The 15,198-nt window shown below is 48.6% G+C and overlaps 1 protein-coding gene across 2 annotated transcripts in view; it reads right to left on the bottom strand.

Moving 5' to 3' along the window:
- Nucleotides 1-10,216: 10,216 nt before the first annotated feature.
- Commd10 (COMM domain containing 10) overlaps nucleotides 10,217-15,198 on the bottom strand; it is an 81,184-nt gene continuing 76,202 nt past the window's right edge. For both annotated transcript variants that reach the window (XM_013016116.1, XM_013016115.1), the window contains 2 exons: nucleotides 11,705-11,764; nucleotides 10,217-10,998 (listed from right to left, as the gene is read on the bottom strand). In XM_013016116.1, the coding sequence (XP_012871570.1) occupies nucleotides 10,960-10,998; nucleotides 11,705-11,764 (99 nt within the window). In that variant the 3' untranslated portion in view covers nucleotides 10,217-10,959. The remainder of the gene's footprint in view (nucleotides 10,999-11,704; nucleotides 11,765-15,198) is intronic.

Raw genomic sequence — 15,198 nt, 5'->3', positions numbered from 1 at the left:
GGTCATCAGAAGGGGCGGGATGTCACACGGTACGATTATTCCAGAAAGGGCTTCCCATGTAACTCACTTATTTTTATACCTAGCCGTTTCCACAGGAGAAATGAAAACACCTATCTCCCCAATGCCAGAAATGTGCAGCTTTCTCTTTGGCAGCACAAAACCCATCCAGAGAGCGTGAAGTAGGATGGGAAGTTCACGGTGCACACAAAAACACGCACGGGGGACATCACACACACAGCGGTCCACAGCGCACGCGTCCATCGCTGTGAAGCTCTAGGGCCGACAGAAGTAATCTATCATGACAGAGAGCACGCCAGGGGCTGGCAGGGGCCGAGGAGGACAGCAAAGGCAGGCGCGGCCATTTCCTAACTCCACGCTCCCATCCCCGTCTGTACCATAGAGATCGGCGCGTTCGTCTGTCAAAACATATCCAACCATATAATTAAAATGATATAGCTGATTATATTCCAATTAAATCTCAGCCAAGTTGACTAAGGCAAAAATAATATCGTGTGTGTGTGTGTGTGTGTGTGTGTGTGTGTTAGCTACACATTGAGAAGCAGCATGTGGCAGACGCCCCAGCATCCCCTGTGGCCCTGAGGCTGGAAGCCGTGCTTTGGGGGAGGTTCGGCGGTGTGTGGGATGAGACCGCAGGCTCTCCTCGCTTCAGGAGGGATTCCACGCCTTGGAGTCCCCAGCGTCCTGCTGGGTGAACCTGCTCCATCAAGGCAGGTGAGGAGCAGAGGGAAAAACGCAGATGTCAGCAGGCAGTGTGGAGCCGAGCTCGGAGGCGGCTTTGCCTCCCAAGAATGGGGTGCTGTGTCTCAACAGGTATTACACCTTGAGGAGGACTGAATCCCAACTCAAACGTATTCAGAAGACAACTGCACCCAGGAGAAATTCCTGGGGTCCCGAGATGAACTCTTGTAGAGTTAGGTAAGTAGAGTCACGGGTTGAGGGATGACGTGTGGAGCCCCTGGCTGAGGACGGGGGCCTGCTGCCCAGTTGCGGCTCTGCCAGCGAGGGGCGCCCTGTGGGCCCCTGCAAACCCCCAGTTCCGCTTAGGTCTTTCCACACGGTTTTCAGGGTCTCCTCCTCCACCCTCAGCACTGAGCGGCGCTGCCCCTGCCCTGGGCTCCCCAGCGGAAATCAGCCACCGAGGTGAACAATACACACGCGTGGCAACACGCACGAACAAATTCCCGCCTCGGCCATCCGGGCTGCTGCGACATCCCATCGAACGGTTAGACATTAAATTGTGTGCGGGAGATGGATGGTAACGCATTGCGACTGGAAACTTCACCGTCTAGCTAACAGCTAACGTGAAACAACACTAAATGGCGCTCCACCAGCCCGGATCATGACTTTCTATGCGTCAGACATCAACGCAGGAAGCTGCTCGTAGCGATGCACGATAAATGGAAAGAATTCTCCGGGTTCCATACTGAGACCCGATCTGAAAGAAGCCCCGACAAAGCACTGACCTTATCAGCAACATCCCAGAGCACCTAGCGCACTACGCCAAGACTGCGAGCTTAGTAAGGGACTGTGGAGCCGTTCGTAATCCCCACGCAAGGAACTGGTGGCTCAGCTGCTGGGGCCCATCGGAGACGCCCCTCTCCTGAGCCCCCCCATGCCCTGCCCTGACCAGCTCACAGACAGGACACACACACACACACACACACACACAGGACACCAGGACACATGGCACTCACAGACAGGACACACACACACAGAGGACACATGATGCTCACAGACAGGACACACACATACAGAAGACTTGGTACCCACATACAAGAGACATGGTACTCACATTCAGACAAGAGCTTAAAGAGATCCCAAGGACAAGTACATGGGGCCGAGAGACAAAAATCGATGATTGGCTCAGTCTCCACAGAGCCTTAAACTATGGATGAAAAATCCAGAATTCAGGTCTCTAAGAGTAAAGAGAGAGCCTACTCAGAGTTCACCTGCATGTTCCCACCAAACTTCATCTGTTCATTGATGAAACTGAATTTTTGTGGGTCGTGGGGCTTCAACTCTGGGCCTGGGCGCTGTCCCTCAGCTCTTCAGCTCAAGACGAGCGCTCTACCGTGTGAGCCAAGCGCCACTTCCAGTTTTCTGTTGGTTCCTGGGAGATAAGAGTCTCATGGACTTAACTACCCAGACTGGCTTTGAACAGTGATCCTCAGATCTCAGCCTCCTGAGTAGCTAGGATGACAGGTGTGAGCCACCAGCGCCAGGCAAGATAGAAATAATTCTTACCCAACCTCCTAAGCATGCGGCGAGGGTCCACGAGTTCAGACACGCGGGGTCCTGGGAAAGCACAGCGGGACCTCACTGTGACAAGGGTCTTCAGTGTCACGCCTAGCACACCACCGAACTGGGTGACACTCAACCCGGCCCCTAGTTCTCCGCGATGAGACTTGTCTTTGCATGTCAGGACCTAGCACACGGAGGGGAATAAAAGAAGCGCTCGGTCTTTGTTGCCAGAACTCAGTTTTATACTTACCAGTTGTTGACCTGAGGAGCCGAAGGCAAGGCTATGTCTTCCAGGCAGGGCCAGATCACAGTCCTGAGGTGTGGGCCCCGACATTTCTTCTGTGATATTCCTCCTGCTCCAGGGATGGGTAGGTTTGCTCCGGGCCAACCAGGACCTGAGGCAGGGCATTTGCTGTAGACCCTGATGCTCGCGTAGAGCTAGAGTCCCGGCAGGACTCACCCAGCGGACTGCCAACTACTTACGGGATGCGCATCCAGACATGAACGAATGAATGGCTACGCCAACAGTCTGCCAGCTAAGGCTTTGTCCAGAATCTTACCTGAATAATCATGAGACTACCAAAGCCTATTTACTAATTTCCCTCAGAAGTGTCTTTACACACACACACATACCCCTTGTCATTTCCCTCCTCTCTCCCTTCCGCACAAACGTTTCAGTTGCTCTATGCAGGGCAAGTCGATCATGTCGTCTCCTCCTCACCGGGGGCCGCGGCAGGGCTCCCAGCGGGCATCTTGGGTCAGGGGCCCCTGTGGGCATCAGGGAAGCCCCCCTCCCTGGGTGAAGGCCAAGTTCTTGGTGGTCTGTGGCTCCCACGATGCCCGTGGAGAGGAGGCTGGCGGCAAGCTGTGCTGACGGGGGCCCACGGTGGAGGATGTGCTGATGGGTCTGGTGGAGGAACTCTGCCATCTGGCTCTCCTCCCCCACAGGGGCAGTCTCAGGAGGAGAAGCAGAAAAGAGGGAAACACGGCTAATTACTCCAAAACATATCCTAGGATGTTTCGGAGAGACGTGAAATGTTGCATGTTCTTCTAAGCTGAATGTCACTAATACAATTTTTTTTCTGCCTATGATTTGTTCTGTGGAGAAGCTCAGCCAGAGATCTGGGCATGGTAGTAGTTAATTGTGGGAGGCACAAATAACTTGGCATTGCAAATCGGTTTCTGCATTTGACGTACATGAGGAGGGGTTAACTACTTCAGGGTGAACTAACATATGGAGAACTCGTTCGTTCATTCATTCATTCCCTGCCTGAGGCAAATCGCACCGGTTTCATATGATGTGAATCTGCTCGACTTGCAGATGACCAAACACACCGAGAAAAGGGGGCGCAAAGGTATCCCCAAGGTGGCCTGGACATGTTCTTGGGGCACACCGGAGACACGTGATCTGTCAGTGCACACTGCGCCCCCTTTTCCTACTTAGTGCGGTTGCACTGTAAATTCTCAGTCTGGAAAGATGGAAGCAATTGTTCTTTTCCTTCCACAGATGAAGAAAAGGCTGGATGAGAACACGGCTACCATCCCAATCCCATATCTCCCTGGTTTCCTAGGGAGCCGGAGGAGGCTGATGAAATTCAAGTTGTCTTAGGAGGGTGAGTTCAGGTCAATTTCCCTCCTGCAAAGTCTCTCACTCCTGAGTTGCAGCAGGTAGATAATCAATGATTTTTTTTCTTAACATTATTCTTTGTAGAACTGGGGTTAACTTGCAGGCCTTACACACACCACTGAGCCACGCTGCAGAAATGTCTTTCCTCTGCTTTTAGAGAAGTGAAAAAACGTTTCTCATCTCACGTGGAAGGTTAGAGGTGCCAAGCTGGTCTTCCTTAGGGTGAGTCATAGATGCTGATTTTTGTCAAAGTCTTTTACTCAACGCTCACTTGAGAATTGAAAGATGTGAATGGCATCCTCAATACTGTAGCCGCTGGCTCTCTAGCAAATGTTTACAGAATGTCCTGACTTATGTAACTGGAATCCCTCTGTACCTCACCTTTACAATGAAAAATAAATTAAAAAAATAAAAATAAGGCATTTCCCGGTCTGTGAAGCTGCCAGTGGTGTGGTAAACACAAACGCAAAGCCTCAGGCGGGTCCTGAGTCCTCCTCCCACCAAAACCAAACCATAGATAGAAAAAGAAACAAGGGCTGCTGAGAAGTGCAGTGAGGGAAGAGATAAAGCTACAACTGCACTAGTAGCACTCAGCTTGAGAACTATGGATGGCTACAGCTTCTCTTGCTAATCATTCCTCAACTTCCCACATTCCTGACAGCACAAGGAAAACAGGATGACGTTGTGTTATCTTTCGGAGCGTGGGGAGTTGGGGCTGGAGCACACAGGATACTTCCAAGGCTTCCAAGGGTAACCGATCAACCCCTTTCCACAGGGCCTGGCTTCACCCAAGCCTGGACTAGGTCTGGTTTCTGCTGACTACCGGCATGAAAGTGTGGGGCACGCGCACACGCACACACGCGCACACGCACACACGCGCACACGCACACACGCACACGTTTCTATAGAAAGACAAGCTGACTGGTGGTTATTCCTTTTCAAGCAGACTTGTTTGGAACCCTTGAGTCCCCAACACTGATAAATCTTGGGAGCTAAAAACACAGAATTAAAATGTTTTCGGACTTTCGTGTGTGTGTGTGTGTGTGTGTGTGTGTGTGTGTGTGTGTAGGTCATGTGAGCTCTGGGTCTGGGCGCTGTCCCTCAGCTCTTCAGCTCAAGGCTAGCGCTCTACCACTGGAGCCACGGCACCACTTCCAGCTTTTTCTGTGAGGCAAGCACTCTACCACTGAGCCACCTTCCCAGGCCCAGACTGTCTTGAGTACAAATTCCACTGAAAGCGTAAATTGAAGGAAAGCGATCCAAAAGTAGAAGACGCACTTACAGGAATGGCCTTAGCCCAAGGAAAATGAGCCAAGACAATTAGTGGGAGGCCTGCTTCCTGAGACCGAGAACAGCCACTGCAGAGCTGTGAAATCAGAACATTCTGGCACGTCGTGCCCCAGTGCCCCAAGGAATGACCCCCACAGATGGTGGCCACGCGCCACTGCCCACGGCTTCGGGCGCCTATGAACAACACACCTGACTGCGCCGAGCAGAGCTTTACGAGCCCGCTGACCCACACGTCTGAGGGAGGTGGGGAACGGACGCAGCCAGCAGCAGGGTGGTGGCAAGTCCACAAAGCTGCTGCACCTGCGGCCTCCCTCGAGGCTGCAGTCACCAGAAATCACACAGCATGTAGTACAAAGCACCGGAGCTCTGACACGAAGAGGGACCTGGACCCCACCGAGCACCCCAACATGAGACAGGACAACCAGTCGCAGGGGCCATTCCATCGAGAAGGAACTGACCATCGCGGACTCCAGACTCCGTGGCTAAGGGCACTGACAGCAAATTAAGATTCATTAGACTGTGCCAGAGAACCACGCAGACATCCAGGTACAGAGAACAAAGAAAGGTGGATTGCTGGCAATAAAGGGGGCTGGCAAGACCCTTTCTCACAAGGGAGGAGTGAGAAGAAGCATCCGCTATTGTCTGGGGTGACCTAGATGACCTAGGGGGGTTAGGAGGGGCTAGAGGAGGAGACCCCGGTGTGGACATGCGGGCCAGGGGCTTCATCATGGCGGACTAGGATGGATGGCTGCTGACCACACAGTAGATCAGGGGCCCAGACCTGAAGGTCAGCTGCCCCACAGGAGTGCCATCCCGCGGTAGAGGGGCTGCAAGTTGGTTATTTACTGCCTTTACTACGTGGGTCTAGTGTTGCCTAGCAAGGACGCATGCTAGGCTGTGGAGAGGGGAAGGAGTGGACTAGGTTAAGGGAAGGGACTCATTTCACTAACAGGTACAGTCTTGGATAAGGAGGGATGTTTAACCGCTTTCTATTTTGCCTGGTTTACCGTTACCTGGCCGGCACGTTGCATTAACTACGTGAACTTGCTCAGGTTTTGTCAAGGTAGTATGTTTGTATGGTAACTTAGAAGGGACCCATCTCTTTAGAACTTGGCCACCGAATTGTGGCGGGATAGGTTCCTTTGTAGGCACTATGTATCAGAGCCTGTCTATGGGATGCACCTTGCAGCAGGAAATTAAAACCCTCTGGGTAACGAGCTCACTAAACACGCACCTCAGTGCAGGACTCTTGTTTTCTCTCCGAAGCACTTGGCTGGATCCTGTCACACAGATTCAGAATTTGGTGGGAATGCGACTGCTTTCGGTCTCTGCAGCATCGCTGCCGAGAAGCATGCCTCAGTCAACTTCATGACTCCCATAAATCTCTTCACAGCCCTGAGATCGCCTGCGCTAGCCTCCTGGGTGGCAGACATCTGCGTCTCCCGCAGGTATTAGGCTTTGTGCATCCCCTGCTGATGAATAAAGGAACACGCAGTCTGGAAACTACTCTTGGACAACTTGAGGTGTGCAGTAATTTGGTGGTTTTAAGCATGCAGAGTACTGCATGAATACAGGGAGACAGAATAAAAACCACCAAGTCATCCAGCCAATATTTCCGAAGCACTGTGATGCTCACAGAACTACTCACATCGGCACGTCACAGAGAAGCTGGGTCACAACGGAGCACACACAGTCTAGGCTGCATCAGTCTGTCCGATCATTTGGGAAATCACTGTGCGCCTCTGGAACGCATACCCCACACCACCCCATGCGGGAAGGGAAGTCGGGGGCTTCCGCTGGGGACGGCTGTCTGCTCTGTCCACAGGCAGTGTGGCTGAACATGCAGGGAGAATCCACATGCGGTGCACAACTGGAAACAGAGCACGAGGAAAACTACAGCTCTCAGGAGCGAGGAGGAGAAAGGCCTTCACAAATCATGGCACTCTACACTTATCACAGGTGAGAAAAAACGGTATTGACTGTTTCCTTCAGCAATCCACACAGGATGTGCTGTGCTCTTTAAAACTCAATTTCAAGAATATATGCACATGCAGTTTTTGTCAAATAAAATATCAAATCCCCCACCTGAAGAAGAAAAGTTTAAAAAGAAACAACTACTAAATCTACAATCTACTGCTTTCCTTTACCTAGATTTAAAAAAAAAAAACATTTAAAAAATCAAGTCATGAAAAGATGGAAATTCTCAAATTCTGGTTGTGGTAAAAGGCTGGTTTTACTGGGGAACATTATTGTGCATTCTTTTTTTTCCCCTGTCTTGGAGTCTAACCCTGGAGCATCCCCTTCCTTACTGACTTATAGGCTGGATTTTGCCAAGTATGCAGATTATTCCTTTGGAAATAAAACTAATAAGTTTCCATTTCAAATAAGACAAAGCAGGTTAGGAAAACTGTTGCCACGTGGAATTATGCTATGTCCCCAGATCTGCTGGGGCATTCTGATACCTTAGAGATGGAACAGCTTCCAAAAAGATTTCAAGTGTTTGGGAGACAGGGAAACAATGAGAAAAAAACCCTTAAATTCCCCTAAATTATAAATGCCATTAATGCATATAGTTTTACTATAAAATTCTTCAAATTAATGTGTTTCTAATTTTACCATTAAATGAGGCTGGTCTATTGAGTAGGCTATTTGCATAATGATAGCAAAAAAAAATCAAAGTTTTAAGGAATCAAAATTGATTGATATGAAGCCTAAATTCCTGAGGAGCTTCTAAAGGAGCCTGAACAAGTCAGAACTGCCCTCTCCAAACACAGAAAAGAAAGTATGTGAAGATTACAAGGGGAAATTTACAATTGTACTCAAGGTTCTCAAATTCTTCCAATGCAGTCACAATGAAGGAGGAGGAATGTAAGCAGTTGACAGTTTATCCTGAGGCTTCAGACTTCAAGCAATTTTCTCTCCTTCTTCAAGTCTCCTGTTTTCTCTAAAACAGGTAGATGTAGTCTGAACTCTGCATTGTAAGATTTTAAGCTATCTTTAAGCACAAATACTCTAAATTAGTGCCCATTCAAACCCACGGTATCACCCTATCAGCTTGGTTCTAGGCTAAACTGTTTATAGCGTGATTGAACTGCAAACGCAGTTGTACAAACCTGGGCTTTTAGCTCTCATGTGGTGGTCCACAGGCCAAGGGCACATGTGCAGCTGTGCTCTGGGACAAGCAGGGACCTGGGCTCTTCCTATCTATTGTCCCCAGCAGACGCGAATCCCAATCTACATACATTTCAGCTGCAACTCTCCAGTGAGACTGAAGTCACATGGCTTCAAGTGGCTGCAAAGAAGCATGGGAAATCTACTTTCTAGTGGGAAGACAAAGATTAGGGTTGAAGCGAAGCTGTAGAAATACACACTGTCTGTCTGCACTGAAGGGCTTTTGTGTTCACTACCCACTATGTTAGGTTCTGTATGACTGCCCCAGTTTAGGAGACAGCATCAAGCAAGGGTTTGTACATTTTCTAAAACGGGCTGTAATTTTATAATTATGGAGAACTTACACATAAACAAATGAGCATAGCAGGTGTTTTAGTTCCCTACTGCAGCTTAATAAATAACCACATACTTTTAAAACAAACATTTGTACTCTCACGACCACTGTGGACCATGCATGCAAGGACAGCGTGGTGGCTTCTTTCATGGCTGTAGAGGTCCAGAGGTCAGCTTCTGGCTCTCCCTCAGCATCTAGAGCTCACCCCACACAGTTCCCTGCCCCATGACCCTGACAATAGCAAGGTTTACCTGGCAAGTTCCACGTAGCATAGCCTCAATTGGTTAGAAAGGTAGGAAAATGAATGATGTCAGCTTCTACTAAAATGGATAATAAAACTTATAATGAAGTTTAGGCTGTTTATGATTTTTGTTATTTCCCAATTTAAAATAATCATCTATCACATAATCAGAGAAGAATTGCGAGTATTTTGCAGTGAACATGAAAACAGTACACTGATTTCTTTCTTTCTTTTTTTTTGGTTGGTCGTTGGGCTTGAACTCTGGGCCTGGGCGCTGCCCCTGCGCTCTTCAGCTCAAGGCTAGCGCTCTACCGCTTGAGTCACAGCGCCACTTCGAGTTCACTGATTTCTATGTCTAGGGAGTAGCTGTACGTCTTCAGACAAAAGACAAGAGTCATGCTTTGCCTACTGGTAGGTGAGAATGTGTTGTGAGAAATGTATCGCGAGGTGACTCATCACTGTGCGAGCATCACAGAATGCATCCTAAGAATCACGGGCAATGTTGAGACACTTACACTGGCCATTACATCAAGAAAAGTGTTTCTACGGCCACTGCCGGCAGGGGCTAACAGACTGCGCTGGGGATCAGACCAGTTTGGATGCTGTTTACAAAATGGGGGAGTGTGGAGAACGCTTACCAAATGCTTCCAGCTCCTCCGTGACCCCTGGCAGTCACCGCTGGGAACGGGCAACATGCAGCTTAAAAAGCGAGAGAAAGCCAGGCAGGGCATGCATGTGTCCTCTAGTGTGGTCCTGGCTCCTGAGGTGAGGAGCCTGGGTGACCCAGTGGGCCAGGTCTAAAGAAGACAGACACAGAGAAGGTAAGAGGACTCGACTCCACAAGTCCCTTTATATTATGCCCAGGCCTAGGGATAAACTAACAATGGAAGGTGGACTCTGGAAAACTTTAAAAATCAATGATCTACAGACAGCAATACTTGAAATACTCAACTAAGAACCAACCCAAACTTCCAAGTTTTCTAAGCAACAACATACAAATACACACATAAACAGGTGAGGGTATAAATTCTGTATAATGGACGTTTACTTGAAAGAGACACAGAACATACTTTATTACCCAGATACCTCATATGAGAACTATGGTAATGGTTTTAGCTCCTGAATTCAAACTGCTTTGCGTGAGGCCCATTTCAACTCTTCCTCCCCTTCTCCCTCCCTCTGGAAACAGTGTAGGACAGGCGGTTAATACAGAGGAGACGCAGTGGATTCTTTACATATCACACGGGCACATCTAAAAATAGGAGATATATAAGAAATGTTGAACACCAGCTCCAATTATCCCAAAACACAAAATTTTTATTGACTGAAACCAATTAATATTCACAGAAAAAGAAGCACAACAATGGTAAGAATGCTTACTTAGGATTCGTTGCAATTACTATTACTCATGATCTCAATCTGTCACCCATATTATGAAGTGAATCATTAACTGGCAGTTCAAAGAAAAGCACACAAAACCTAAGCTATGATTAACTCATTAAACTCAGAAAAATTCAAGAGCGCAGAGAAGCCCACAAGAGAACTAATACTACTAGATCTATTTTGAATTTCTTTCCCGTATTATGTATAACTAAAGCCAAATGCACTTATCGTAGGGAAAGTATGCAATGTGTCTGATGGTGAGCGGCTGCCTTTTCGGTGATGCTAACGTGATCGCTCAGGTTCTGTGTTCTGCTGTACTCTATCTGTGGACCCACCTTGATGACAGAGGTAGCATCAAAATAAGCAGGACGGGCAGTAAAGCCGCAAAACACAGAACCACACCACGGTCCTGGCCTCTGACTTCTTGGAGCTGAAAGCACTCATCACCACCGGCACCGGCTCACAAAGGCGGAGATCGAGCTCCTGACAGTGACCCCGCCCCCCTTGGCTGTCAACTTGTTTAAAAAATGGCAAGCCATACAATTTGTAGGAGGAAAGCCATTGAAGCCTCCAGAAACTAAAACCAGGCAATTTCCCTTCCAGGCAGGATGGTGGAGCGGCGGGAAGGTGATGGAGAGCCGGCTTCCAGCCTCACGTAAGGGCGTCCAGCTGTGCTTGTATGGTCTCCAGCTATTCACAAGACAACAGAGAGAGGCTGGTGAGCGGAGAGGAGCGTGTGCACAGGAAGTGCTGTTTAGAAACATGCAAATAAAGGGGAGGGAATGGCAGGGCTAGCTGTGCGCACTATTAAACCCATTCACACAGCAATGGAAGGAGCACCCACACTACTGTTCTATGTAAAGGCAGAATTGAGGCGTGCCACTTATTTTTCAAGTCTGCAAGAGAGGACGACTTTTAAGAACTACTGTTTTAAGCACACCCAGCAATTTCATTTTAAATTATAGCTACATGATGAGATCTTAATGGTGGGGGGAGGAGCATGCATTTTCCTGGGCTACAAAAGCAGCACTCAGAAAGAAACTCAAAATACACTCAAAGATAAGTATCTACAAAACCAGCCTCTCCCTTTCCATGTTTCCTGAGCCCAGAAATTCAAGTTTTTCACACGCTACTACATAAAGTGTCGTGGTGGCTGGGGTCACACAGTGGAGCGCTCGAGCCTTGGCTCTAATTAAAGCCATTTTAATTGTCTTCCTCATTTTGTTTTCAGATTCTCTTATCTCAGCTATAATTCCCGCTGGGAGACGTAAGGTGTTTATAAAGGGAAGTTTAAAGAACTCAGCTCCAAAATGTGGCATTTAAGAAAATTTGTAAGATAAAGTAGCATTTAAAAAAAAAAACACGACATATCAGAAAGTTATTTAAAAATACAGACCTTGTTATAGAAATCAAACAACTCTTGGTGACTGAATTCCACAAGCACTTTTTCCAGATCCTGTAAAAAAGCAAGTCAAAGAAAGAATTTAGTTGTGTGGAATTTACATTACGACTTTCTTCTCCACTTCGCCTCCGAGCATGCTCTGTGCTGTTCTGGGTGGGATTTTTTTTCTTTTCAAACATGTACCTGCTCTCCCCAATCCCGTGGTTCCCAAATGTCACCAACTCACTTAGTAGCACTCCATTTCAGCAGAAGGCCTCAGCTCTACAGGCTCGGAGTCAAGGTGGCCCCACAAAGGTCAATGAAATACACTCCAGCTAAGAGAACCATTTCACTGTTGCTTCTTTTTCGAGACAGATGATACAAGAGATTATGTTTCATCTTCCTCAGCAGTCCACTTGAAATCTAGTAAATATCATTACACAGAGACACTGGAGGAGGCCTATCTGATGGCACTCACACAGCCATTAAGGCCTTGCTACTGCCTGCAAGCACTAACCGACCTATGATCCGAGCATGCTGAAAGGGCTACCTTCCTAAAGGCAGACACTCAGCAAAAGTTAACTTCTAACACAACCGCTTCAGAGCCAGGACATAGAGACGTTCTCCTTTGCTTCATGGCCCATGCACTGGAGAAACTTTTATGGCTGCTAAGGAAATGGTAGATATGAGTATGAGAACGTATGTAACATTAAACTCAACCCACACAGTTGAATACTACTGTGCATGTGTTTACGATGATGTAGCCATGTATCGCTTGTGTGATGGTGTGGTCGCATGTAGCATGTATGATCCTGTAATCGTGTGTAGTATGTATGATGGTGTTATCACATGTAACCTTAAACTAAGCCCAACTAACAACCACACAGCTTTTGGTTGATTCTGTACCTGGGGAAACAAATCAATTCTGAAGACTTTGGGGCTGTGTCGCTTCTATTCCGGGCTGCTCGGGGAGGGGGGGAGGCGGGGAGGGGCAGGGATGGGGGGAAGCCAGCCGGGCTGCCTGGCCTCACCGGTGCTCCACGCCACAGAGCCAGGCCAGGGAGAGGCAGCGTACTCCAAGGAGGCTTTCACGCAGACGCCTGCCCATGGCCATCTCCACAGAGCCTCTGGCCTCGGCTGAATTCCCGTGTGCACCGACAAAGCTAAATTTAGAAGCCACGTTCGCTGACGGCAGGGAGGCCCACGGGGCCATGGTTCAGAAACACCATCTCCCTCTCCATGAAGCCTAGTCTCGGGGGCAGATAAACAGCTTTTCGTTTTCTCTCCAACACTAACCTAAGTACTTGCGTCTTGAAGAGTGGGCCGCATCACCCTTTAGGAATTATATAAAATTATTAAAAGTACAAATTGGCTAATTGGCACACAGCACTAAGAGTTAATCGGCACAGTGTAGAAATAGTATGCACTGTATTTGCTCTCTGCTGGAGAAGGGAAATAGCAGACCCAAGTTTACCCCAAGTTTTGGGCAGGCAAAGCACAATGAGCGTCGTATGTTGGAGAGTTTTCCTTAAAACCACCTGATTGAGCTGGGCGCCAGTGGCTCACGCCTGTCATCCTAGCTACTCAGGAGGCTGAGATCTGAGGATCTCGGTTCAAAGCCAGCCCGGGCAGGAAAGTCCATGAAACTCTCATTTCCAATAAACCACCAGAAAACCAGAAGTGGGGCTGTGGCTCAAGGTAGAGCGCTCGCCTTGAGCTGAAGAGCTGAGGGACAGCGCCCAGGCCCAGAGTTCAAGGCCCACAACCGACAAAAACAAACAAACACACATCTGATTGAAGCCTGAAACTAGAAAAAGAGGTGGAGAGATGTATTTAGGGCCGCTGGAATACTGATGACAGGTCAAAGCTGAAGAGTGGACGGACTGCCCAGGACAGGAACGCGGTACAAGGGAAGCAGCCCCGAGAGCCCTGGGCAGCGGGAGTGCAGCTCCAATGTGGAGGGCGCGTGAGTCTGTGGAGTAAGTGCTCAGAGAGCCGCCAGGCCCACAGACGTTTGCCACACAGCGTGCTCAACCGGCCAGTGGGCATTAACCACATTACAAAACCAGTCGGCACAAGAACAAAACGCATGCTCAAAGATGTCTCCAATCTTCTGTTTTCCTGGAAAACTCACTGAAGACACCCGGACGGGGAGACTCTTTCTTTCTTCGGCCTCATTAGTCTAAGATTACAAGGCCCAACTTAGGGTGGTTACCGCTTGTAATGTCTACGCCCATCCACTCACTCGATCTGAAAACACGGCAAAGCGAGAAGGAAAGCAGGAAGATCAATACTCTGCCCGAGTCTTAAGGAAGAAAACGCACTTGTTCGTTTTTCCCCTTTGATTTTTAATTTGTAATCCTACATATGAGCCCGTGGATAAGGCTGCACAGACCCATTAGCAAAATTCCCATGGAACTAGAACTTACCGCGGCCTTCAGAGAGGAGTGCCTTGATGGAATCTGACACGGAAAATACTTTCTGCTTCCCCATTAGTTAGGAATTAGAAGCACAAATACATTTTTCAAGACAGAAATGCACTTACCGTGTTACAAATTATCCAAGCAGAAATATCTTCTAAATAATGCAAATATAAACTAGAGAAGAATTGACCCAAAATTATATCACTTAAGCTTTTAAATTTAAATTGCATATCAGAATTAGAAATGCTACAATTACCCTTTCACCTAGAAAATCGGGCAGTAAAAGATTCCAGTTAGAGAAATACTAGTAGCAATCTCTTGTCGAGTTAGCGAGCTACTTAAAGAGGAAGTTTCCTTTTAAGTTGTAGACATGACACACAGGCAAAGACTTTTTGAAAGAAAGATAACATTTCAAGTCTTACTGACCAGATTTAGTAAACAAAAATAACTAGGCGCGATAGATAGATAGATAGATAGACAGACAGACAGGCAGGCAGACAGACAGGCAGGCAGGCAGGCAGGCAGATTTCTATACATACATAAAATTCTACATAATTATAAGTGTTTGCTCAGTGGTGTTTGAAAGCAGAGATGGAATTTCAGTCCCGCTCCTGAATAAGCCATGAGAATGCACGCTTAGTCTTTCCGTAAACAGTTAAGGAGAAGCAGGCTCTGGGCAGGCCGGGCGGCCGGGCCGGGGCGGGCGCGGTCCTCCGGCGTGCTGGGGGCTGCCCCTGCCACTGAGAGCCTACCTTTGCGGAGAGGTTCTCTGGACATGGAGGGAGGAGGGCCACCCAGGCGTCAGGAGCAGCTCCGTGGGGAGGGGCCTGGCTTGGTGGGAGGGGAGGGGAGAGAGGCTGTATCTACCTTTCAGTGAGGCCACTCGGTCTCCTGCACCCTGAGGAGACTGAAGACAAGATAAGGCAACATGGGCAAGCTACGCTAGGGAACTGAGGTGTCAGGCACGAGGACGCATGCGTGATCTCCCGCCTCAGTGGGAGGACACAGACCCCACAGCCCAGCCCCCGACGCGTGGGTGATCACCCCACCTCAGTGTGAGGACACAGACCCCACGGCCCAGCCCCC

This window comes from Dipodomys ordii, unplaced genomic scaffold (genome assembly GCF_000151885.1).
Source record: "Dipodomys ordii isolate 6190 unplaced genomic scaffold, Dord_2.0 Scaffold29, whole genome shotgun sequence".
Classification (NCBI taxonomy): Eukaryota; Metazoa; Chordata; class Mammalia; order Rodentia; family Heteromyidae; genus Dipodomys; species Dipodomys ordii.
The sequence above is the reverse complement of the archived record's forward strand: the minus strand, read 5'-3'. Positions and strand labels throughout refer to the sequence as shown.